Source organism: Crocuta crocuta, unplaced genomic scaffold (assembly GCF_008692635.1).
Source record: "Crocuta crocuta isolate KB4526 unplaced genomic scaffold, BGI_CrCroc_1.0 scaffold378, whole genome shotgun sequence".
NCBI classification, from domain to species: domain Eukaryota; kingdom Metazoa; phylum Chordata; class Mammalia; order Carnivora; family Hyaenidae; genus Crocuta; species Crocuta crocuta.
In genome coordinates this window covers 1,293,345-1,320,536 of record NW_027528871.1, presented here as the reverse complement: position 1 = coordinate 1,320,536, position 27,192 = coordinate 1,293,345, and the positions used below count along the sequence as shown (strand labels likewise).

At 34.7% G+C, this 27,192-nt stretch overlaps 1 protein-coding gene across 3 annotated transcripts in view; it reads left to right on the top strand.

The window, feature by feature from the left end:
• The window catches only part of NCAM2 (neural cell adhesion molecule 2), a 506,271-nt gene that overhangs the window by 399,230 nt on the left and 79,849 nt on the right, over nt 1-27,192 (top strand). For all 3 annotated transcript variants that reach the window (XM_077756475.1, XM_077756477.1, XM_077756476.1), the window contains 2 exons: nt 5,630-5,817; nt 10,598-10,694. In XM_077756475.1, coding sequence (XP_077612601.1) covers nt 5,630-5,817; nt 10,598-10,694 — 285 coding nt within the window. The remainder of the gene's footprint in view (nt 1-5,629; nt 5,818-10,597; nt 10,695-27,192) is intronic.

The window sequence follows — 27,192 nt, the reverse complement described above, 5'->3', positions numbered from 1 at the left end:
ACGTCTTAGCTTCTCATGTATCAGCAGAGAAATTGGCAATGTATAATATTAATTATCTCATTTTATTGGCATCACCTGGAAATAAGCAACTGTACCAATGTGCATTTGTTTCCATCATTTTTTCCCTAAACTATATTACAAGTTTCCTTTATTGCTTCAATGTAGCATACAGGGCTAATAAAATACTTCCTTGATTACTTAGTATAATCACTTCAAACACTAATTTTGTTATTAATGATCATTAAAACTACTCTCTTGAGAATGTACTTAGTTATTAATAGAATAACTGGCTTAGTAGTGTGAGTTCATAACCTGATCATAAAGAGTCAAAAGATTATGGGTTAGCTCTGCCACCACCTTCCCAAATATTCAAGAATCTTGGATTCTTGTGTGTAGAACAAAGATTTGTAGAGGACTCTCATGTTCCTTTTCAGATATTTGATGCTATGAGATCTGTCCCAGTTCTGCAGAACTTAGAATGACCATGTGTACAAAAGTATTACAAGTTTAACTTTGTTCATAGGTAAATACAGTAAACACAAAGATCACTTATTTGCGTAATGAGAATTTGGTGAATCCACACACAGTTGAATATAAATCTTCCCTGTCTTCCTGCATGAAAATCTGGTTGGGGTGAATTTATCGTGTGATTGATTGTTAAAAATGGTTTCCTTCTCATACAAGATTATAGAAAATAATCCAATAGTTCTTAACGCTGCCATGTTGGCTTCAGGTCTTTCTTTGCTTTTCTCTTCTTAAATAAAAGGAAACCAGTTTTCCTTTAATTGCCTTTTTTTGGGGAATATACTCTATCTTTTGTCAGAGAGATACTATGTTGGCACTTAAGAATGTTAAGGAAGACTTGTATTTAAATTGATTACAAGAAGGGTCAAGACTGTTGCAATAGAGGAGAGCGATTGAACTCAATTCTAAATACAGCAAGAACAAGTGGAGACTTATAGCCAATAAGTAAAATGACAGAAGCCAGTGGATGGAAAATTACTAAAAGAGACTTGATTACATTTCAAATATAATGTGATTCTTGCTAAACTAACCTCACAAAATTCTTATAAATGTGAGCCACAGACATGAGCATTAAGGGTAAGTAATAAGGAATTTGATCAGATTTCAAATATACGGAGATATCAAGGAAAGAAAGATTTCCACTTAGCTGACTTAGGATTCTTTACTAAAGGAAGAAGCCGATCAAGGAAGGGCCTGAGGATAAACCCTAGTCTTTATAAAAGGGCTTACAGGGGGGCACCTGGTTGACTCAGTTGGCTAAACATTGGATTTTGGCTCAGGTCATGAACTCTCAGGCTCTCTGCTGTCAGCCTCTTTGATGTCAGGGCCTGCTTCTGATCTTCTGTTCCCCTCTTTCTCTGCCCCCCCCCATTGCTTGCCCACACTCTCTCTAATAAATAGTCAGAGAAAGACAGATATCATATGTTTTCACTCATTTGTAGAACTTGAAAACTTAACAGAAGACCATGGGAGAAGAAAAGGGGAAAAAATAGTTTCAAATAGAGGGACGCAAACCATAAGAAACTCTTAAATACAGAGAACAAACTGAGGATTGATGGGGAAATAAGGAGAGGGAAGAATAGATGATGGGCATTGAGGGGGGCACTTGTTGGGATGAGCATTGGATATTGTATGTGAGCAATGAATCATGGGAACCCACCTCCAAAACCAAGAGCACACTGTATACACTGTGTGTTAGTTAACTTGACAATAAAGTACATATATAAAAAATAATAACAAATAATAAATAAATACATAAAACATTTTTTAAAAGGGTTATAGAAGTCTGACAAAAGTTTTGTCAAGTAGGACATTTTTGCTACTTTGCTCGGTTCTCTTACTCCCTGAAGCTTTCTGAAGGGACACTGCTACTTTTTCATCCAGTGAATGACATATTTTATCTTGTCATTCACTATTCAGGTTTCTCTGAATTTTTTCACTACTTTGCTCAGAAAAAAATGTTTTTCCCATAAAGTTACTTCTGTTTATTGAAATTTGTAGGATATTTTATTTTGAAAATTGTAGGCTATTTAAAGACATATATTTATTTTAATTTATTTTATTTAATAGGATTTGAGGAACATATAATGCCCTGAGAGATGTTTCCATTTCTTGATGGTTTACTTATGCCACATTCCTCTCTCATTCTCCTTCCCCTGATGTTTTGTTAACTGCCTAAGTTTATTTCCTCTGCACCATATTTGAAGTCTTTCATGATGTGACAGTCCTACTTTTTAAAAAGGCCAGTTCTCTGAAAATTACTATTTTTGATTTATCAACATGAAATATGGCCGCTTGTTTTTAGCCTGGAGTTTTCACCTGTTGCCTGTGCCAGAGTCCTATCTTTCTTTAAACAATGACCCAACACCAGTCAGTCAGTTTTATTAACATGCCAATCTTGTGCCAGTGAATATTGCTGCCTTGCTACTGTTTTGATATCTACAAAGCGTGTAATGTATAGGGATTTGCTTTATGTTTTATTGTAGATGGAAGTTATCAATATTTTCTTGCCTCACACCACAAATACATTTTCTTAATGTGCCTTTCAGTATAGCATGTATTGCCTGTAGCATGTTTGTATTCAACATCAGTGATTTCAAATTAATTTCCTACTGAGATCATCAGGCAAACAATTAGTAGCAATTGCTTGCTTTTATAGAAAAATCAAATCTTGCCCTAAGTTTATGGTCAGATTATAATAATATAATACATATTCATACAGATGTCACATCATGGGCAGAGTAGACTGTGAGTCAGCCAGCTATTAATAGCTCCATTAGCATGTATGATTTTCATATTGGGCTATATATATATATATATGCAAATAAATTATCCATTAACCTTTCCTTCGAAACTTATAATGTTAAAGAGATTATATTTCATATTTATTAAGAGTAATAAAATGTTTTATAGATAGAGCTGTATATCTATATAACCTTAGCTTTTCACGTTGAACATCAGGAAGTTTGGTTTCTCTTGCACTTGCACCTGAATTAGTCATACGTTCCTAGATTTTTCACCTAATCTTCCCAGACCTTGCAAAGTTGTTGTTGTTTTTTTTTTTTCCCTTTTTCCTTGGAAATATCTTCTGTTCAATATAAATGAGTTGAGGAATTGAAATTAATTGATATTAATTTCCAGTACATTTGATGTACAGTTTTTGAGAGTCGAGCAAGCATCTTTAAGCTATCAGGTATATAATTGTGACCAAGACACATCTTAACCCATGAGGTTCAGATCATTTAGTGAAAACACAGTGACATAGATTCTTCCAATGCCTATACTTCCAATGACCATACTGAGGGAAAACACAGACTCTGTGGGAGCACAAAGCACAGGAGCTCACGTACAACTGAAGATTGTGGAAGAGCTCCATTGAAGAAGTGTGGGGCTTAGTTTTGAAGGCAGTCAGATGAAAGGAAGGGCAGACACACTGCAAGCTGAGGATACCCATAGGTAGAAATGTCTGTGTGATATTTAAGCACACCTAAGTGCCCAAATGTGTTACTATTTACTTAGATAATTCTCTTTTGAGGGACATTAAGTTGTTTTGAGTTTTTGTTCAGATAACAATGCATTAAAAGTCCTTCATGTAAACTTTGGATATTTCTATTTATTTTATCTGGAGAGATACCTAAGACTGGATTGCAGAATCAAAATGATAAAGCTTTTTAGGGTTCTTTATCTTCCTAAGGGATTATTCAAATTGTATTTACCTTCAATAATGTATGATAGGGTCCACTTAACCAAAACATTGCTAGCACTGAATAATATAATTTTGTTCCTGGGTTGAATGGATATCTAATGAGTGGCCTCTGGTTAAAATCACCCTATATTCATACATATCCCAGGCCTACAACTTAGTGCTAGAATAAGCTTGACAGCCCTTACTCAAGATCCTTCATGCTTCAAATATGATAACATCTTCTTCACAAGGTTATTAAAAAGATAAAATGGAATAAAATGTATAATCCTACTGTCTTATGTAGAAAACACTCAATTAATATTCCATACAAATATTATAAAAATATTCCACTCCTTGAGATTGGCAATAAAAATACACACTGAGACAAATAAAAGACAAGGATTTTAAAATTACTTGTGTATTTGTACTATAGATTATAATTCTTATATATCAGATATATAATCTATTGATATACCAGAATTTGTATAGCTCATTTTTAAGTAATTAGGGGTAGCAAAACAAAACATTTAAACTTGATTAACTGATATTGATAATTTGTAAAGTGATATGAAGTTCTAAATAGTTAATATTAATAACAATAATATCAAAATAAATCAACATAAATTCCAGCAACATTTTAGCGACCACTTAATTTAGGATTGTGATTTTTAGTAAAAATTTTAAAAATAAATTGTGTCAAATAATTTATAAAGTCAAGATATTGATACACAGAGGTTATGATTATTGGCACCTGGGTTACATGGAGCAAGGCTAAAAACCATGTTTGTGTGTCTCCATAATTGTTGTTTAATAAAACAATATAATAACATTGCCTATTTTCTCTTAACTGTTTTTACAGAGGTCTAATGTAGGGGCCTGAGTTTTGACAGAGCTTCATAGGCACTGATTAATTTTCAAATCAACTTTGTCAATTAAATTAAATCATCTCTGGCTTAATTAATACTGGAAATGATATTTCAGGAGAAAAATTGTCTCTTAATTGTGATATTGACATTTCAATTTAGATTTTACATATGCTTCAAAATATCTTATAAAAGAAATTATATGAATATGACAAGATCTTAAAATGACACAAGACCACTGATTCCATTACTCTAAACTCTCACTTTTTAATGAGGTTTGTTGTAGAAACAGATATATACATTGCTATTAATTAACTGGAAAGATAATTTTTTCTCAGATTATGAAAAGCAATTTTGTGCATTAATGTTTTTTTAATTTTTTTAATGTTTTATTTATTCCTGAGAGAGAGATAGAGACAGTGTGAGCAGGGGAGGGCTGGAGAGAGAGGGAGACACAGAATCTGAAGACAGGCTCCAGGCTCTGAGCTGTCAGCACAGAGCCCGACGCGGGACTCAAACCCACGAACCACAAGATCATGATCTGAGCTGAAGTCGGACGCTCAACCAACTGAGCCACCCAGGCGCCCCTAATGTTTCATGTTTTAATAGTTGACCAGCTTTGAATATTTTTAATTTTAAAATTATTTGATGAAACAGTCAAATAATATATTTTTTTTTATTTTTTTTAATGTTTTATTTATTTCTAGGAGAGAGAGAGAGAGACAGCGTGAGCAGGGGAGGGTCAGAGAGAGAGGAAGTCACAGACTGAAACAGGCTCCAGGCTCTGAGCTGGCAGTCAGCACAGAGCCCGACGCGGGGCTCGAACCCACGAACCGCGAGATCATGACCTAAGCGAAAGTCGGACGCCTAACCGACTAACCAACCAAGCGCCCCCAAATAATATATTTTCATGAGTTCTGCTGTCACACACTAAATATATGAAATTACAATTGATGTGGCTTCTTTTTGTCTCGAGTAATAATTACTGTTGTTAAAACTAATTGATTATTTACCTAAAAGAAAAGGTCTATAAATGTTGTGTTATTTTACCTTACAGATGCTCCCAAGTTTATATCAAACCAAACAATTTATTACTCTTGGGAAGGAAACCCAATCAACATAAGCTGTGATGTGAAATCTAATCCACCAGCATCAGTCCATTGGAGAAGAGAGAAATTAGTCTTACCAGCTAAAAACACCACTAATTTAAAGACATACAGTGCAGGGAGAAAGATGATATTAGAGGTAAGTCTTTATGTACATATGAATAATGAATAATTGGTATTATTTTAGCAGTTGCCTACCATTTTAGAATATATTTAAATATCTTAATATAAATATTTATATAATATATTGTATATAATACATATACACATACAAATCTTATTGTACATTTTTCATGTGCCTTTACTTAAAAGGGAAGTTTTTATGCATTTGGATCATGGCCCATTAATGACTAATTTCTCATAACTTACTTATGTAGAAATATGAATGTATAACAAAAGCCATTATTTTTCATGAATTAATTTTTGGAAAAAGTTATATCATGAAAACATAGTGTGAAGGAATGAGTAATTCGTCAGTTTTTGAGGGCCAAAAGTTCAATATCAGTATTGATCCTAGCCATTGCTTTTGAAGTTATGCTTTTTTTCTAAGACTGGCATATATTACTTCTCACTGTTACGTACTTACAAATTCCTAAATACACTAAATTTACTTGTTCAATGCCTCATTCATTTTATTCGGTATATATATTTTATATGTGTATATATATATTTATTTTTTATGTTTATTTATTTATTTTGAGAGAGAAAGAGAGAGAGAGAGAGAGAGAATGAACCTTGGGCAGGCTCTGCGCTGTCAGCATAGAGCCCAAGGCAGGGCTCAAACTTATGAACTGTGAGATCATGACCTGAGCCAACATAGAGAGTCAAACGCTAAACCAACTGAGCCTTCCAGGCACCCTTCATTTTATAGTTTAAATTAAGATTTTACATCATTGTTTATATATTGCCAAGTGCCTGGGCTTTAAATTCTGTTTGAGTACAATACCTCTTACTTATTAACTACAGATTATGTGTCTGTATCAGTTCCAAAGTTTGTGTGTCTATGACCATAATCAGGGACCCTTCCAGTTTATCATTCTTTCACTACAACTAGGAATGTTCCCCACCAGCCTTATTTAGCTGAAAGGATACTATATTTTTTTCCCTGTAGTTCATTTTATGTAAATTTTAGAAATGTATGGTTTAAAATGACATCTGATACCCAGACTGCATTAACTTCAAGGTATTCTCATTTGTGCCATGTTAAGTTTTCTACCTGGTAATTGGACTTAGTGAAATGTCTGGTTGATAGAAGGATTTAGTCGTTACTTCCTTAAATATTTGGATAACTAAGCTAACTCTGTCTAAATCCATTTCAAATTAAATTGGTTTATTTTTAACTTTATTGGGAGAACTAGCTATTGATGAATCGACACAGATGTAAAGTTCACAAAGACGTTTGGGTAGTTTAACCTAAAATGTAGGCATTTAACCATAGTTAAAAACCAAGGTTTGATTATATCTTAGTTTTTGGGTACCGTGTTAGTGTGTTTGGGCTGCAATAATGAGTACCAGACCAGGTGGCTTCAGCAAAGAAACCTGTGCCCCTGCCCACATTTCTGTAGGCTAGAAGTCCACGATCAAGGTCCCAGAGGGTTGTTTTGTTTTGTTTTGTTCTGTTTTATGAAATCTCTACCCTTGGTGCAGATGTGCCCTCTAAGCATTTACTCACATGGACTTTCTGTGTGCACATAAAGAGAAGGCTCTGGTTTCTTGTCTTTTTATAAGGGCATTAAAACCCATTTTTAAGACCTAATTTAACTTCAATTACCTCTTTAAAGACACTATCTCCAAATATTAGAGGTTACAGTTTCAACATATGAATTTTGTGGGGCAATACTATTCATTCCATAATGGGTAGATTTAAGTTTATGTTTAAATGAGAGCCTAATCTCTAAGTTCCGCTTTACATCATTTTACTCTTTCTCAGTTTCTTGGTTAGGTCATAATTCTCCATAGTCAAGGTCAAACATGTTATAAATCCAATATTTAAATATATTAATCCGTTTTTTTTTATTTTTAAAGGTTTTTATTTAATTTTGAGAGAGAGGCAAAGTAGTTGGGGATGGGGCAGAGAGAGAGAGGAAGACACAGAATCCAAAGTAGGCTCCAGGCTCCGAGCTGTCAGGATAGAGCCTGACTCAGGACATGAACAAATGAGCTTTGAGATCATGAACTAGGCCAAAGTCCGATGCCTAACTGCCTGAGCCACCAAGGCACCCTGAATATATTCATCATTTTATATTTAAATATTTTATTCATATAAAGCTCTCACATTATTTAATCTTTCAACAAAATGGCATTCATCTCCATTCCAAAGTGAAAACTAAGCAATTTTTGTTTATACATGGTCACATGGTCTGTTGGTTAAAGCATTGACCTTGAATATGTACTTTTATGTGTATACTATTTAAAACTTGAATTAAAGTCCTGAATAAGTAACTAATGCTTAACTAATACAACAGGAAGACAAAATATAACAAAATAACAATACATAAAAAAGCAATGATAAAGATTACTAATTTTGAATCAATAACATATAGTTGGTTAGGATAGTACATTTTTATTTTTTGGTAATTATTATAATAGTCACATAATTTCAAATTCTTAAAATGTAATACAATATAGAAAAATCAAGTTTGCAGTTGATATCAAGTTGGTCAATAATAGATTTATTGAATTGATTTTTAAGGTTTTACCTTTTACATTGACTAAATATATATATTCAATCTTTTAAATTTATGAATTTTAAGACACAATACACNAATTAGCCATATTTTTAATATATTGGCAAAAATTGATGAAAGAACTTTCTGATGGATTGCTTGCAATGATATTGTTCTATTGTTCTCTATTGTTGTTCCTTAAGTAAAACGCTAACTATTAAATATATGATTTCCTAACAATGGAACACAAAGAAAGGAAATAAAGTTTTTGAATGTTTAGGATAAAGATTAGTGAACCTCTCTATCAACAATGTACTCCCAGTCCATATTTTGATATTCAGAACTATATTGTTGTTCTATAATGTACTATTAAAGGCCAACATCTTAAGTAAACTTGAATTATTTTAACTGCATATTAAAATATGAAAAAGTGGTTTCATATGTAAGATGTTCCTAGTTCTTCTTGGATAAATATCAGCAATAAATGGTATATTTTAAATTTAAATATTTCTAAGTTCATGCTTTATAATATACCTATTTGTACATTATTTTATTTTTTTATAAAATCACCTATTATTTCATTGCTCTGGGATTGGGCATCAAGCCACTATTGGACATTGTTTTCATATTGTTTTCCTAGACACATCAAATATACTGCCAGGCACATTTTTGTCAGGTTATATCTAGATCTGTGGGATTTTTTAAAATAATCTGTTCTACTAGGGGTGTTTTCTGTATTTGTTAATCATACAATATGATCAACAAATTATTTCAGATAAAATTATGAAACTTCTATCTTTGGATAGACAAACTCCCAGGAAGAGAAAACAAATTAAAAAAAAAAAACAAAAAAAAACTTGAATTGAGCCTTTTAAAAGTCATTACAAGAAACTGGCTATATTTACATTATTTCTTTTAATATTGAGGAGCTGCACAATAGTTCTGATACTTGGTCATGGCCATCCTGTCTCTACATTGTGTCGATTCAGTACACATTCTTTCCTGTGGACTATATAAGTAACTCTCAAAGGACTTGTAAAATGAAGACATTTTTGGGGCAGAAATCTTTCTTACTAGTAAAATTATTTTAAAGTTAAATTATCTAGTTTATTAGTAACTGAATGTAAGAAAAATGAGTATTTTCATCACTAAAAAGTACTTACATAAGAACTGTTAAGGTTTCTAATCCTTAAACTTATGATCTACTCCTAGATAGACAGCTAACCAGAGAATGAGTGACACAGCTTTTTTGTACTCTCAGAATTACCATCTTCAATGGACCTCAAAATTGCATTTTTAGTTAATAGCCTCCCATTACCACAAAATCATTTTCCCCCTTTTGGGATAGAGTTGAAATTAACAGCAACTCTTGTTGTAAGCATATTCTCCCTTAATAATAGTTACCGGGATTGAAAATTATATCTATTACTATCATCAAATCTCTGCTCTGAACTGATACTTCAGAATTTCGGTACATTAGAATTACAGGGTTGGTCCCAACGTTCAGCAATAGAATTCTGGAAGGTTAACTTAATTATGGATTTCAAATGTGTGAGAATTGAGGTCAGCTATTTTGCACCTAAAATGAAAGAGAATGATAGGAATTGAAAGCAAATGGAGGCAAGGTACTGTTATTAGTTATCAAGATAATATGCCTGTCTACAGGGATTACTACACAAGGGCAACATTTTTCTTGCAAAATACCTTCCTGGAAAGAATTTTATTTTTCTAGAATGAGTCCTCATCCTTCATTAATATTTTATATTCAATAAAATCATGACAGAGAAAGATAACTGATATACTTCCAACCTTTCTTGAACTTTAAGTCTGCCTGACTTGAGGCTAAAACAGAAAACGAAGAGTTAACTAATAATCCTTTTGGGACAGTTTTCTGTTTTCAAGTACATGTCTGCAGTGATTGCAGAATATGTATTTTGGAAAATGTGTACTACTTTCTGAGCTTTACATACATGAATATATAACAATTTTTCTATGCAGTAGATGGTGGCATTTATCTACTTAATAAATTAATAGCTAGACTATATTTCACCTAGTCCTGTGGAAACATAGGTCCATGGATTACATCTTAAAAGGGTGTGATACTTACTTGATACAAAAAAAAAAAAAAGAATATGGCAAGGAGTTGTAAATAATCGAACAGGTGTGAAGATGGTAGGCATACTAGAGTCTATTTTAAAGCTGCTGTGATATTGTTTTAAAATTGTTCAACATTTATTATTATGATTATTTTAGATTGCACCTACATCTGACAATGACTTTGGAAGATATAATTGCACAGCCACTAACCGTATAGGAACAAGATTTCAAGAATACATTCTTGCTTTGGCTGGTAAGTAGAGCACAATAATTTCTGAGATCTCATAAAATATTTCTATAAGCAAATAGCTTTACATTTTAGTAAGTCATGAAACAGGTTATTATAAGGAAGAATAAATCAATGCTTAAAATTTTAGAATAGTTTAATCCGATGGAAGATAGAGAGGACTTAGAACATATTTATTAATCAAGATTGTTTTTTTTTAACTTTTTAATGTTTGTTTATTTTTGAGAGAGAGATATGGACAGAGTACAAGCAGTGGAGGGGCAGAGAGAGAAGAAGACACAGAATTTGAAGCAGGCTCCAGGCTCCGAGTTATCAACACAGAGCTTGATGCAGGGCTCCAATTCAAGAACTGCTAGATCATGGCCTAAACTGAAGTCAGACACTTAACTGACCAAGCCACCCAGGCACCCCATAATCAAGACTGATTTTAAACCCTGAGTCTTATCGCCCAACTTTATGAGTGAACTGTCTATGAAAGAATTCGGGGAAAATGTCTTAGGAAAGCAAATTATAGGTGCACTTGGGTGGCTCAGTCAGTTAAGCATCCAAGTTAGGCTAAGGTCATGATCTCATAGTTCATGAGTTCAGGCCTCTCATCGGACTCTGCGCTGACAGTTTAGAGCCTGGAACCTGCTTCAGATTCTGTGTCTCCTCTCTCTGTGTCCCTCCCCCGCTTGTGCTTTCTCTCTTTCTCTCTCTCAAAAATAAACAAGTAAACATTAAAAAAGAAAGCAAATTATAGTTTATGTAAAGTTAGAACCCTATCAAAAAGTTAAAAATAGAATACATTTTGATAGGAAACAAACCAAAATTAATCTGTTTTAAAATCTCAAACTTGAAAGTAGAAATAGTAAACTTATTTTTAAGGCAAATAGAAAAGTTAAGATTATATAACTGCCATGGAAAACTGTTGCATTTTGTGTATGAAAACATTCTAGTTCTTTCCCAGAAGCTTAAAGATACAGAAATAATGGCATGTAGAATACAATTCATTTTAACTAGAAATCCAGTTATGTTTTTAGTTACATGAATAACAGTTATACATAAAACACAGATACATGTATATAGAATTTGCCATTATGTTTTAGAAGACTGATTAGAAATCAGAAGATACACATTATAGTATATTTTTATAGCTCCTGTGATAGAAAAAAACATAATTTATTGCCTTTTAAGACTAGGTAGAGAAATATCAGAAAATTATTATAATGTTATGTTTTAATAGAAGACATACCTTCTATGAAAATATTTAAAACTGTTTCCTAAATAGAGTTCCAGTATATAACTATAATTTTATATTAAATTAAGAAAGATATTTATTTCTACGGATATGATACTGATATATGATACTGATATGATATAAATATACCCCCAAAGTAATGTTATTAGTTGTAAAGATTAAAAGGGAAATTTAAAAGTTTGCAAAGCTAATCAATACTCAAATATTATGTAAGTGGAACCTGTCACTCCTCAGATCAAGTTTTGCTACACTAAGGGAGAAGAGCAAGAAAGTATTGTGTGAAGGGTTTTTAGGAAAGGAAGGAGGAAGAAAAATATTGAGATGAGAAGGAACTTAGACAGGAAGGGAAGGAAGGAAATAAATGAATATTTATTATCTATCATGACGTTATCAGAAAATTAATCTCAATGAAAATCATGAGAGGTAGACTCTTCACATTTAGGCGTACGAATAAGCCATTGCAAACGCAGTTAAATTCTAGGAAAATGAAATGTGCAAAGTCATATCAAAACTCACTGATAATAAATTGAAGTGAGCACCATCTATACTGATCAGAAGCACTCACTACCTATATTAATTCTAAGCCTCAGGAAATTAGATGGATTTCCTTGTAATTAGTATGAACTTTTATAAATACTAACTAGGCAAGTGATAAATACATGTATACATAATTATAATAATACTGATACTCTATTTTACATGGTCTTTTTAGAGATGATGTAAGTTTGTATCTGTATGTAAAATATGCTAATGACTAGATGTATAAAATTTTTTAAGTGCTTGTAATTCTAGAAAAAGTGAAAAATAAGATGTTATATTCATAATGAATAGACATTATTAAATTCTCAGGAAACATTTAATATCTCACATTTCTTCATATTTCACATTTCTTACTATAAAATGTTTCATTGAAAAATGAAAATATATTTGATACATATCCTTCTGACGGTGGGTCTGGGCGTGTCTATTACCCATCCTTCTAATGAAAATATTAACTTACTGATTTTCCCTCAGCTTAAAAAGTAGAAAAGGTTCACCACAGGCAAGAGCTAAAATGTTATTGGAAATATTTATTGAATAATGCAATTTTTCTAATATTTAAAATTTTGTGATAAATACATACCTAAAATTTGTTTCAGAAAGAGGTACATTCAACTGAAATTGTAATAGAGAAATAAAAATGAATTAGACCCTGAATCTTGCATGGGAAACCAACATTTAAAAATCAACATTTACACACATTATTCCTTTGATGGGACCTCTTTACTTAATGCTTATGAAATTTAGTCTTTTCTGAAGACTTTGAACAATGAAAGTGCAATGTAATTTTAAATAAAATATGAGAGAAATCTTATACAGAAATTTAAATATTTCAAAACAGATGTAAATATCACAGCTCAATATCTCATTGGCCTGTCTGATCTAATAAAAGGTACAGATCCTTTGGTATACAGTGTTTTATACTGTAACAGATTACTTAGATTCAAAAGGACAACAAATTAAAGCAGCTAAAATTACACATGAAATTTTGTGCTATATATTCAGTGATAAATACAGGAAAAAGCTACCCTTTGAACTTCCTTTATTTCAAAAATATTTTTTTCTTTTCTCTTTTCCTTCCTTCTCTTCTTCTTCTTTCTTCTTCTTTTTGTCTCCTTTATATTTAAATCCTAGGTCAAAGCAAGGTAGACATCTGTATGTGGGTGGGGACACACAGCCTGGACCAGGTGTCAGAGAGTCAGCAGAGTTAATAGACTGGAGGGGGCTTCAGTGGTCTGGTGGGGCCTAGGCAGGTGAGAAGATTTCCATGTGCCAAGAGAGATACAGCAACCCACAGAGGAGTGTTGCACCCTAATCAGTGTTATGCAGGGTCCAACCAAGTAAAACGGTGGGGGCAGCAATGCTCATTTCTACAAGCGTATGAGTAACATCAGTAAATATATAAAATATATTACAGTCTGAAGTAATTATCTCACCTTTGAACTTGCAGATAAAAAGCAAAAAGTAGAATAACCCTGGGGTAATGGTTGGGTATTGGAGTGGAGTTACCTGTGTGAAGTACGGTTTTAATGTATGTAGATAGATATAGAAAGGAGAAAAGAAATAAGGGTGTGTGTGTGTGTGTGTGTGTGTGTGTGTGTGTGTGTGTGTGTGTGTATTCAGCCATTTCTACAAGGGACTTCTTTTTATCAGGAATCTTACTTGGAAAAGATAGTTTCTGAGCTGTCTCTATCCACTGAGAGGACTTGGGAGGTGAGGTGTAACACCTCAGCAGCAAAGACCATGTTAACCTGGTACCTACTTCTTGGTTTTGTTTGTTTGTTTGTTTTTAAAGTTTATATATTTATTTATTCTGAGAGAGAGAGAGAAAAGAGAGCGAGAGCCTGAGACAAGCAGGGGAGGGGTAGAGTGATAAGGAGAGAGCCTACCAAGCAGGCTGCACCCGACCAGCATAGAGCCCAATGTGGGGCCAAACCCATGAACCATGAGATCATGACTGGAGCCAAGGTCAAGAGTCTGAGGCTTAACCACTGAGCCACCCAGGATTCCCTACTTCTTGGTTTCTAAATACCATTCTTCAGTAAAAGTAACCAGGGTTTCTCATAAAAATGACTGATTTTAACAGTGGAACAAAGAACAAAATAAGCCTAGAACAGTGTGTTGTGCCAGGAGGAAAAGGAATTAAAAAAAAAAAAAATAGAGACATGTCAAAAACATCCATCAACCAATTTTAACAAATAGCATAAAACAAATGAATTTAGCTGAGAGCTGAGGGGCATCAATGATTGCTAAAGCAAGAGTATGATGAGAAACAAATTAGTTAGGGGTGCCTGGGTGCCTCAGTCGGTTGAGTGTCCAACTTGGGCACAGTTCATGGTCTCATGGTTCATGAGTTCAAACCCTGCATCAGTCTCTGTGCTGACAACTCAGCTCAGAGCCTGGAGACTGCTTCGGATTCTGTGTCTCCCTTTCTCTCTGCCCTTCCCCTGATTGCTCTCTCTCTCTCTCTCTCTCTCTTTCTCAAAAATAAATAAATAAACATTATTTTTTTAAAAAAAGAAAAAAAATTAAATGACAAAAAAAAAGTGGAAATGTTTTTTAAAGTGTCTACCCCCAAATTATTTTTAATGACAACAAAAAATAATCAGAAAAATAATAACATTACAGTTGATACACCTACCAGATCCCACTTTAATTAAGTGATCAAATAGCATCACCAGTAATGAGAAAATTAAACTTGGGTGCTACCAGAAATAGGCAATGAGAAGAACACATAATAACAATTGTAATATTCCTGCCAAAATTGCATAATCAGAATCTAGCATGAGGAAACATTAGACAAGCCCAAGCTGAGGTACCATCTACAAAATAACCAACCTTCAGAGTGTCAAAGCCATGCAAACAAAGGAATGGTTAAGAAAACTTTCTAGATCAAAGAACAGCAAAGATAAATAACAAATAAATGCCATGTCTGCATCTTTTGCCATAAAGGACATTACTAGGGGGTTGCCTGGGTAGCTCAGTCAGGTTAAGCGTCTGACTTGGACACAGGTCATGATCTCACAGTTCGTGGGTTCGAGCCCCACATCCAGCTCTGTGCTGACAGCTTGAAGCCTGGAGACTGCTTCAAAATCTGTCTTCTTCTCTCTCTCCTCACAAGTTATATCCACAAGTTATCTGAATCTTATGTGTATTTATCGGCCTTAGTTCTCTTCTTTTTTATTCTTTTTTCTTTTAATGTAATTTCATATTTGTAGGAAATTTGCAATAGTGCATAGAACTTATTTATTTGAGCCATTTAGAATGAGTTCACATGGTACCAACCTCAGTGTGTATTTACTACAACAACACATTGTCCAACAAAATCTCTATAAAACAGTTAAATTACTGTCTAATTCAAAGACTTCAATCTAATTCTATCTGTCATTCTAGTAATGTCCTCTAATTTTTATTAATGTTTATTTATTTTTGATGGTGAGAGAGAGACAGCGTGAACAGGGGAGGTAAAAAGAGAGAGAGACACAGAATCAGAAACAGGATCCAGGCTCTGACATGTCAGCACAGAGCCCGGTGCGGGGCTCGACTCAGGAACCGTGAGATCATGACCTGAGCTGAAGTAGGACACTTATCTGACTGAGCCACCCAGGGCCCCCCCTTGTAATGTCCTTTATAGCAAAAGATGCAGGCATTGCATTTATTTTTAATTTATTTTTACTCTCCTTTAATCTAGAAAGTTTCCCCAATCATTCCTTTGTTTGCATGGCTTTGACACTTGGAAGGCTAGTTATTTTGTGGATGGTACCTCAATTTGGACATGTTACAATTCCTCATACTGTATTCTGATTATGCATTTTTGGCAGGAATATTATAATTGTTAGCATTCTTGATAAAAATAATTCAATATTGTGTGTGTGCATATGTAGTTTCACATAAGTTTTTATAAATGGTTTTAAATTTATTAAAGATAATAAAGAAATTCTTAAAAATAATCATCAATCAATAATAATTTTAAATTATTAAAGATAATTTGGGTGGTGGGGCGCCTGAGTGACTTGGTTGGTTAAGCATCTGACATCGGCTTGGGTCATAATCTCATGGTTTGTGGGTTCAAGCCCGCATTGGGCTCTGTGCTGACAGCTCAGATCCTGGAACTTGCTTCGGATTCTGTGTCTCCCTCTCTCTCTGCCCCTCCCCTGCTTACAGTCTGTCTCTCTCTCTCTCAAAAATAAAAACTAAATTAATAATAATAATATGATATTTATTATTTTTTTATTATTTTAAGGGCACCTGGTTGGCTCAGTTGGTTAAGGATCTGACTTTTGACTTTGGCTCAGATCATGATTTTATGGTTTTTGAGTTCAAGCCCTGTATTGGGCTTTGCACTCAGTGCAGAGCCTGCTTGGGATCCTCTGTTTCCCTGTCTTTCTGTCCCTACCCCACCTGTACTCTCTCTCTTTCTCTCTCTCTCTTAAAAATAAATAAAATTTATTTAAAAGTTAAACAGGGTCACCTGGGTGCCTCAGTCAGTTAAGTTTCTGACCTGGGCTCAGGTCATGATCTCATGGTTCATGGGTCTGAGCCCACATCAGGCTCTGTGCTGACAGCTCAAAGCATGGGACTTGCTTCGGATTCTGCGTCTCCCTCTCTCTCTGACCCTGCTCCGTTTGTGCTCTGTCACTCACAAATGAATAACTTAAAAAAACATAAAAATACAATAAAATAAAATATTGAAAATTTTTGCGTATTAAATAATCACTTTTAAGACAACTGGTGTTTTCAAATATGGAGGTATAATTTTTACTCTAAAATACAGTAACTTATTTAGACAATTTTTTTTACAAATTTATTTTTTTACTTGCTTTTTTTTTTGAGAGAGAGAGAGAGAGAGAGACAGTGGGAGAGGGGCTGAGAGAGAGGTGGACAGTGTATCCAAAGTAGGCTGCGTGCTGACAGCAGAGAGCCTGATGTGAGGCTCGAACTCAAGTCAGATACTTAACTGACTGAGCCTCCCAGTTGCCCATAGATATCTTTTTAAATCTCTTAGTAAGTATGATGATAGTACTGTTCTTAACAATGAAGATATGTTAATTTACGTAAGTACTTAAGTAGCTTTAACAATGGAGGAATATCTCTACTTACGTAGGATATGGAAGTGTAGTGTAAGAGGGTATAGAAATTGGCATACAGACACCACTTGTGTTCATGAGCTGGGTATTTCACCTCCATGCCTCCCACTTTATCTCTTCTGGGAAAGAACAGTTTGATAAAGTTCTATCAAGAAGACAAATAGTAATTAGCTAAATTGAATCGTGAGTAGTTATCGACATAATTCTGATAGTAGCTCAGAGAAGTACATGAGATAGTATTTATACTTATTTTTAAGGAAGAAAGATACATTTAGAAATTAGAAAACAATATGTAAACATGTAATTTATTATTATTATATCTTTTATGATGATGATTTAGATAATAAAATATTGACTAGACCCAAGGTGTCTTTTGAGGGTCAGGAGGAAGGCAACGTTCTTTTTCTTCTGGTCCTGTTTCCAACATGTGATCTTAATCGGCCAACTCCTAGTTTTAACTCCCAGTTTTCTTTTTATATTCTCTCAAATAACATGAAGGAACTTATGTCCATTTTTCAAATAGTTTTTCTAAAATAAAATATATTTAACTACATTTGGATTAAATCAGAAAAGCCCTGAACAAGGTCNTCCCTGATTTCATATTTATGAGCAAAGATTGATTCAGTTCTCTGTGGTTTATTTCCTATATTTATAAAACTATAATTATATGGAAAATAACAGCTCATATATGTCTTATAATCAGTTTTGTCGTATTAATTTTTTACCAAAAAATTTTAACCATATGTTTACCATTTATCATATATTTTACCATATATTTATCATTTACCATATATTTTACCATATATTTTTAAGACTTCATGAAATTTTTTCAACTGCACTTCTAGGTGATAATCTTTCTTTCTAAGTAGAAAATGTAATTTCTTTTTTGGTTTAGATACCTATCTTGGGGCAAATGTAAAATGTAGAGCACATTTAAGGTAAATCAAATTACAACTGTAGAGTTAACAACTATTCCTTCCTCACAATTTTCTACTTCCGTGAAATTGTGGTATGACAAGGCAGTCTATATATTCCTATGTATATAGTATATTTTTTAAAAATTTTCTCAAGATTTTTAATATAACTTGTAAGCTTTATCAAAAGACTCATAATCTTAACTTTTTTCATTCATTTCATCTTTGTTATATTTTACTTTCAACAGTAATCTTTTCATATTAAATCTTAATATGATGAGCTCACATTTGCTTCATTAATGGATATGATTTTTTGGTAAAGCCACCTTCTCCTGGGCACTTTTAAGAGAAGGACTCTGCTGTCAGCTGTCAGGCAACACATCCCAGATTGGGTAGTGGGTGCTTCTGTCTGGAAGGGGGTTTCAGTGCTCCACAGAAGCCATTCCAAGTGCCACTTGATCAGACTTATGTGAAGACTAAGTGAAAAAACTGAATTCAAAGCCCCAGCACAGGTCACGTACTTAGTAAATACTCGCTAGCCACTATTATGGCCAAGCTGTAGTTCATATTGATAGTTCATCTTTGGGTAAAAAATCAATGTGTTAAATGCCTCTTTAGATATAATAAATAGATCTAGGAAAAATACGTAGATCTGAACATTGTAGACCAATTCATAGTAAAATTTGAAAATGGGATGATGATGACCTCACTTAATTTTGACACTATATTTCTACTAAAGGATACAAAATTTCACTTGATCTTGCCAATTTTTTCCTTCTAGCCTAGATCTTTTTCTCACAAACTGTTTTTAAGTGAGTTCTCCAGTCCTGTGCCCCACAATTGATTTTTATTTTAACCTCAGTCAGGACCCTGTACTTACCCCTCTTAAATCTCATCTTGTCCATTTGGGCTCATCTTTTTAACCTATTGAGAGACCCTGTCAAATCCGATATCTAGCCTTTTTTCAAGGATTGACTTAATTCAAAAATATCAAGAAATGTGACCACAGATGTGACACATCTGTATTTTCACCCAAGTTCTGGAGAAGTCTATTAAGTCATTTCTGAGAATAGAGATCTGCTTACAGATTAACCCGGATCAACTGAATAGAATTCTGTATATATGGAATTACAATCATTCTACTTGTCCTTGTATTTGGATCATATTTTATCCAGACCCTTGTTACATAAAACTTGAAAGCAGGTTAAAGTTCATTTGGAAACACACTTTCTTCAATTGGCAGTAAAGCCAGGTTTCTCTTACATGATCAGTTTTATTATCTACTCTGGAAAGTTTACATCAGGCTCCTTTTTCCCCCCAAAACTACGAGGAAAACTTTTGCATGTCTTCAGAAACTATTTTTGGTATCATCTTAATTTTCTAACTCCCATGCTTCTCTAAAATAAAGGAAATAGGATAGCTAGATCTAATTTTCAAGGAGTCCATGCTTGCATCAATTTTTAATTATTTGTTAATTCACTCACTCAACATATGTATAATGAGTTTCTAGTAAATGTCAAGCACTGTTTCAGACCTTGGCAATCTGAAGATGAGTAATATATGGCCCCTGGTCTTTACATTTAAGTTAGAGTACTTAAGAAAAAGATTGCTGTAGAAGTGCAGGCAGAGAAGGACAAACATCATATGTTTGCACATATAGGAGGATTAGGAGAAACTTAACAGAGGACCAAGGGGGAGAAGAAGGGGGGAAATGGTGGGGGAAAGGGAGAGAGGCAAACCAGGAGAGACTCTTGAAGGCTGACAAAAACTGAGAACTGATGGATGTAGGGGGCAGGGGGAATGGGCATGGAGGAGGGCACTCGTGGGGATGAGCACTGGGTGTTATGTGGAAACTAACTTGACAATAAACTATTTGTAAAAACAAAATAAATTAAAAAAAAAAAAGAAGAAGAAGTGTAGGTTAAATGCTTGGGAACACAGAATGGAATTCTGTTTGGAATTCTTAGGGAAGGCTTCAAACGGTGTCAACTTCTGAGTTAAGTCTAAAAGACTGGGTAGAAACAGGTCCAGTGAAAAGAAAGAGTAAGGGGGCACCTGGGTGGCTCAGTCAGTTAAGCATCTGACTTCAGCTCAAGTCATGATCTCACAGTTCGTGGGTTCGAGCCCCGTGTTGGGCTCTGTGCTGACAGCTAGCTCAGAGCCTGGAGCCTGCTTGGGATTCTTTGTCTCCCTCTCTCTGACCCTCCCCTGCTCATACTGCCTCTTTCTCTCTCTCAGAAATAAATAAAACATTAAAAAAAAAAAAAAGAAAAGAAAGGGTAAGATAGAAAACATCAAGGTGACTATACAAAGATCCCATGCTGTGACATGGCATGGACTGTAGAGAAAGGGGAACCTGGAGGCTATATTGTATGAGGGGAGCAGTGGTGGTGATGAAAATAGAAAAGTACAGTCAAATTACAGATCTCCTCTAAAACATCTATCATTCTCCTGCATCATGTATATATCAAGGGAAATTTGGAGTTCTTTAGTCATGAAGCAACATGATCCAATTATCTTGATAGCATTATAGACTGATTTCAACATAGCATAGGGTATTGAGCAATTGCCAGTTTTTCTGTTTCTCTAAATAGCCCAAAATATGTACGTATGAACTCAAACATCTTAAGGTATTCGTCACTGTTCCAGAAAGGGGAAATGTAGAATATACATATTCTTCATAGGTATGTACATATACATGTGTGACTCCATATGTATATAACAGGCAGATGGATTGCTTTTCTTTTGTTCTGGTGGGTGTCAGTGTAAAAACAGTAAGCTTTTATTTCCAAAGTAGAAATAATTCTTGCCTTAAGAAAATCATCTTAACTTTATAAATCCTTCTGGCCACTGTATCATTTCTCTGCACCCCTACTCTCCATTAATAAATAAACTTCACAAAAGAATCAAATATATTTGTGCTTAATTATTTTCCTCTCACTCTTCCAGTCAGGTTTTTCCTCTACTTCTCTTATAAAACCCGCTATTTTTAAGGTATCTGTTTACCTTCTCATTCTCAATCAAGTGGTCCATTCTCAATCCTCAGACTTCTTGATCTAGAGGCAGAATACTATCCAGTTGATTACTTCTTTCTCCTTGAAGAATCTCTCCACTGTCCAACATAGTCCAACCAAGAAGATTTTCCTTCTTTACGGGGCTCTGCTTAGTCTCTTTTGCTAGTTGTTAGAAATCTCTTTGACCTTCTAAAAGTTACTGTGCCTTGGTTTTTGGATATCTTTTTGTTTTATAAAAATTCATATTCTTGATATGCTAATTCTCACAGATTTAAATACCACCTGTATTCTATAACTTCAATATATATCTTTAGTTTGGATCTTTTCCCTGAATACTATGCTTTTATATCTCACTGTTTAATTCCCTCTCCACTTAGATGTTTTATAAGCAATGCAAATGTCCAGATGTCCAGATATCCAAAACCAGTTTCCTATGTTCACCTCTACATATCTTCCTGTGTCATTCATTCTTCTCTCAGCAAATGCCAACTGTCTCTTTCCGGTTGTTTTGATCAAGAAACATACAGTCATCCTTGAATCTACCTATTTACTCAGGCCCAACCCCTTGAGAACTCCTGTAGATTATACTGGCAAGTAATTTCCACAGTTTCATTGCTCTCATGAAATCAAACTCTGTTTTCTAGGTTTTTTGTTTTTGTTTTTTGGGGTTTTTTTGTTGCTTATTTTTTTGAGAAAGAGAGAGCATGTGAGCAGGGGAGGGGGCAGAGGAAGAAAGAGAGAGAATGTTAAGCAAGTTCCACACTCAGCACAGAGCCCAACATGGGGCTCAATCCTATTACCCTGGGGACATGACCTAAACCAAAATCAAGGGTCGGATACTTAACTGATAGAACCATGCAGGCACCCCTCATTTTTTTTTTGTTAGTTTGGTTAGTTGGTTTGCTTTTGCTTTTAATATAGATCATTGCATAAATTCTGAAACTTGCCTTCCTACTTTGGCCTATGTCTGCCTAAAGGAGTTTAAATTAAAAAATCAAGAGGACTTATTCTTTAAAATAAAAAACTGAGCAAACAAAACATAATTCTCTTCTGCTTGAAGCATTTCAGTGGCTTAATATTTTGTCCAGATTTGAAACCAGAGTGATTACGAAGGCCTATCAGGCTTTACAAGGTTTCTTCGTACCCTGCTTCCATTGGCATCCTCTGACTTTTGTCTCCTTTCTCCACCTTAGCCATGCCCTCTGCGCAGATGGTCCCTCTTATTTAAAAACCCAAGGCATATCTCATCTTTATGCTTACTATTTTATCTTCCTAGCAGTTTCATGAGCTGTTTTTTTTCTTCGTTAAGCCCTTGGTTAAATATTACTTATTTTAACAAAGGTATTCTTGTTCACCTAATTTGAATCCATAATACTCCAACTGTCATGCCCATCCCCACCAACCTTCTCCCTTACCTGCTTAATTATTGACCACAGTAATTATAATAAAAATTAATATATAATTACTTTTATGTAATTACAGTGTAACCACCGTAAGAGTAGTGACTGTTGTCTCAGTTTTACCCCAGACATAAACAACTGCGTGGATAATAATAAATTTACATAAATTATTGAATGCATCAGAGATTTATTATGTTTTATTTAATTTGCTTACTGGTAATTGAAATGCTCAGTTAATAATGGGAGATGGGAGTCCATGACTTGTGAGGGTCAACATTTAGGTAATATGGAGGGAAATAATATCCACTCACACCTCAGGAGTAAATGAACACTTCAATGGAAAATATCAGAGATAAAAATGATATAATTAGGGAGAGATCCTTAGGTTACCTAAGCTTAATTGCCATACTTAAAAGTGTAGGAACAAACAAAATGAAAAACAATTATTCAGAGAGTTAATATAACCACTTGCATGAAGAAAATTTTAAACATGGGTGATCAAATGCGATGAAAAGATTAATAGAATAGTGATTTAAAGAACAGCAGATAGACAGTGAAATAAGAAGAAATGGACAGGGTTTCAGATGTGTTGCAGATTTGCTATGATGTTAGATTAAGTTTACAGCTGAAGGAGGAAAAATATATACAAAATCTTACTGGAAAAAGGGTGGCCAATCAGAGCAGAAGCAGGCAGACCCCTCCCAGCATAGTCCCTGAGGGGCATGCATTGATGGTAATGCTGCATATTATGTGGTCTTCCTAAATCCAGAAAGGTCAATCCTTTATGTGACAATTCCCTTAATATTTAGGACTTTTATCAGATGGAGACTGACGTAGAAACCAAGCAGAAAGAAACTTAACATTGAGGGTTGGGTGTTTCTAGAATCATTGGGAAGGCAGAGGAAAGGGAGGATGAAAGAGCCACCAGTGTTCTGGCTTCAAGGTCACAGATTACTGAAGGGCAGTTCAGGGGTCAAGTCTGCAACTGCTAACCAGAGGTCAGGGAGCCTTTCTGCTGAGATATCACGGTGCTGACCTCACAGCCATTCTGCCCCACAAACTGCACAGACAGGCTGTGGAGCAGGGAGTCTGGCTTCTGCCGTCATCCACATCTGCAGGTCCCTTGTCCGGATGCGCTTTCTCAGAAAAGCGGAAGTGGCGTTGATGACCCTTCAGCATACTAAACTGCTTACTCCTGCATCCTAAGTGCCTTCATAACACTTAAAACCACACCAGCAAGTGAGTCTGGGAAAGGAATAGTTAGCCTTCCATTTCTTATGATAAAGGGCAGTAGTTTAGATGGTAGAAATAGATGTGATGTGTCAATAGAAACTGTCTAAGATGCTTCTATTATCTAGATATAAAGCATATTTCTGGCCAAATATTCGCTTGAGTAAATCCACTTAAGGGAAGGTTGACAAATATCAAACTCTTCCAATTGATCTAAGTTTAGCAATACCACATCCTCATCTGTGGGGAAAGAGCTGAGTCAGTGACGCTGAACCATAGAATGGTCACCAGCTTCCCAGCAATTGAGGAAATCAAATTCCCAGAAGTAAAGATGTCAGGGAAGAAATTAACCTGTTGAAATAGAGTGACAGAGAAACAAAATAAGAGTTTTTTGACTGAGGAGAGAGGAGTACTGAAGAAAATTTGTCATGTGGGAATTATAGTTCATGGTAATAGTTGCAAGGAAGACTAAAATGACAAAGAGAAGAAAAGGGAAGAGAAGAGCTATCTGATGACGTAGTGTTCTGGAGAAGAGAAAAGTTAAAGAAATTCCCTTCAGAAATGGAGTGTTTGGTTTTCGAAAAGAGAAGGGAAGCCTTCCATTATAGGTTCATCTCAGAAGTGATAGGGTACAATTTGAGTGAACTTGCCTAATTACTTATGTTTTTACTCTATTGAGGTCTATTTATGTTTGTTGATACTTGTGGATGAAGTTGAGGAAGAGAGTGTGAAGAGCTAAAGCACACACACACACACACACACACACACACACACACACTGAATCCTCCTTGTTGCTGTCTTCAACATATTATATCTCGGTTTATCCTGAAGCCTGAGGAAATACTGGTTTGTAATGCCATGGTTCATCTCACTTTAAAGTTGTTTCTTTCTTTTAAGTATTGATCGATTTATTTATTTTGGAAAGAGAGAGAGAGTGAGAGAGAGAGAGAGAGCACAAGCAAGGGAGAGGCAGAGAGAGAGGGAGACAGCGAATTAAAAGCAGGCTTCAGGCTCTGAGCTGTCAGCACAGAGCCCAACACAGGGCTCCGACCGATGTCGGACAGTCAGACGCTTTAACCGACTGAGCCACCCAATGCTTCTAACATTAGAAATGTTTCTAAAACATTTACTCATCCAACATTCCCTATGTACTCACATTATATTCATGAGTTCCATTCGTATTCGTTCACTTGAGTATCTTTTAAAATAGAATTTCAGAATTTTGCTTTATAGAGAATAGCTTCACTCTGCCCTGCTTTTTCTGGTAGGCAGAGGAACAAAATATTTGATACATTGTTTTCAAACACCTATGTGTATGTATATCAGATTACAGTGCTCTTTTTTTAAAATAAGGCTTTGTGTTCTTCCTTTTTTTTTTTTAATTTTTTATTTATTTCTGAGAGAGAGACACATCATGAGCAGGGGAGGGTCAGGGAGAGAGGGAGACGCAGAATCTGAAGCAATCTCCAGGCGCTGAACTAGCTGTCAGCACAGAGCCCAACGCGGGGCTCGAATTCACAAACCGTGAGATCATGACCTGACCCGAAGTCAGACGCCCAACCGAGATAGACTCAAGAACGAATGTGATTAAAAAACAATTAAGAGAGTGAATAATTAGAGATATTGGTTCTAGGCGTATTAGGCTCTATTCACTTGAATATATTCTGTACTTCTGTATACTATTTTTAATTACTGAAATGTTTAATTCATCATATATTTCTTGGGGACTGAGTACATTCCAGTCCCTTTACTCAGTGGGTATATATATATGAAATAATTTGGTAGTCAGTAAGTGATTGGACATATAAAATCAGAATATAAAATAAAATAAATTAGGAAGATACTAGTTATAAGCATGCTTTTATTTTAGTCAAGTAACAGAAAGAAGAGGCCAAGAAAAAATAAATAAAAATGAAAAACCAAAGTAAGAGTCAACAGGTCTGAAAATAGACTATTTGGCTAGAAAAAGATACCTGCTTGGTCATGACCAGGTTTCGGTCATGGTACCTTTATGCTAAGAATAAAGGCCTCTATTTATCTGTAGTTGTATCATATCAAGTGCAGAGCCCAACCAATAGTGCATATCTCTGTGGTCATAGTGAGAACCAAGGACCATGTCCATTCCATATGTGTGGTCAAAGGTGGAGCCCAAGGGCTATCACATCTCCCTCTCCCCACTTCAGTACTTCTTTTTTAATTTTTTTAAAGTTAATTTACTTGGAGGAAGGGAAAAAGAAAGAGACAGAGACAGAGAGAATCCCAAACACGCTCAGCACTGTCAATGTAGAACCTGATGTGTTGTAACTCAGAAATCATGAGATTATGACCTGAGCTGAAATCAAGAATCAGGCACTTACCCACCACCCAGGCACCCCAATATCTTTCTTTTTTAAATGTATCCTTAAAATGAAGATTATAATTGCCATTATGTCCAATTCAGGCCTAGTTGACATTAGAGAGTCACAGGTATGGGGTGAAGAATTGTCAGTCTCATAAACAGTCAATGTGATGGTGTGTGTGTGTGTGTGTGTGTGTGTGTTTCCTTTCTGTAAACTTTAGGTCAAACCTACAGATAAAAAGAACCTACAGTTATAATCTAGGGATTAAAGAAACATGAAACTATACTAATGTTTATGTATGGTGACTTTTCATAGGTTATTCAGATAACATACAATTTTTATTTCCAGATAAGATTTTAATAGCAGTATGACTTTGAGAAGAATTGATATTCTACACATTTATTTCCAACTTTGGAGTTATACCATAATTCACTTAAAATAGGATCTCCAAATAATTTACAGTTACTAATTAGAGCTGAAATGGACATAGTTGCATTTCTCTGCAGTATTCACATCCAAAAGGCCAAAAACCTGACCTCCTGGCTTTTGCCCATTATCATTTGTAAGTCATATTTCGATATGATCTACAGTGCTCTCCTTCAGCTTCAGCAAACAAGGGACATTTGACTTTTGACAGCCATTAGAGATTTCTATATGAATGTTTGATTGTATCAGAATAGGAATTTGCATTTACTGTGTTATTTTCAATCATGTTTTTTTGTTTTTATAAAATTATGTTC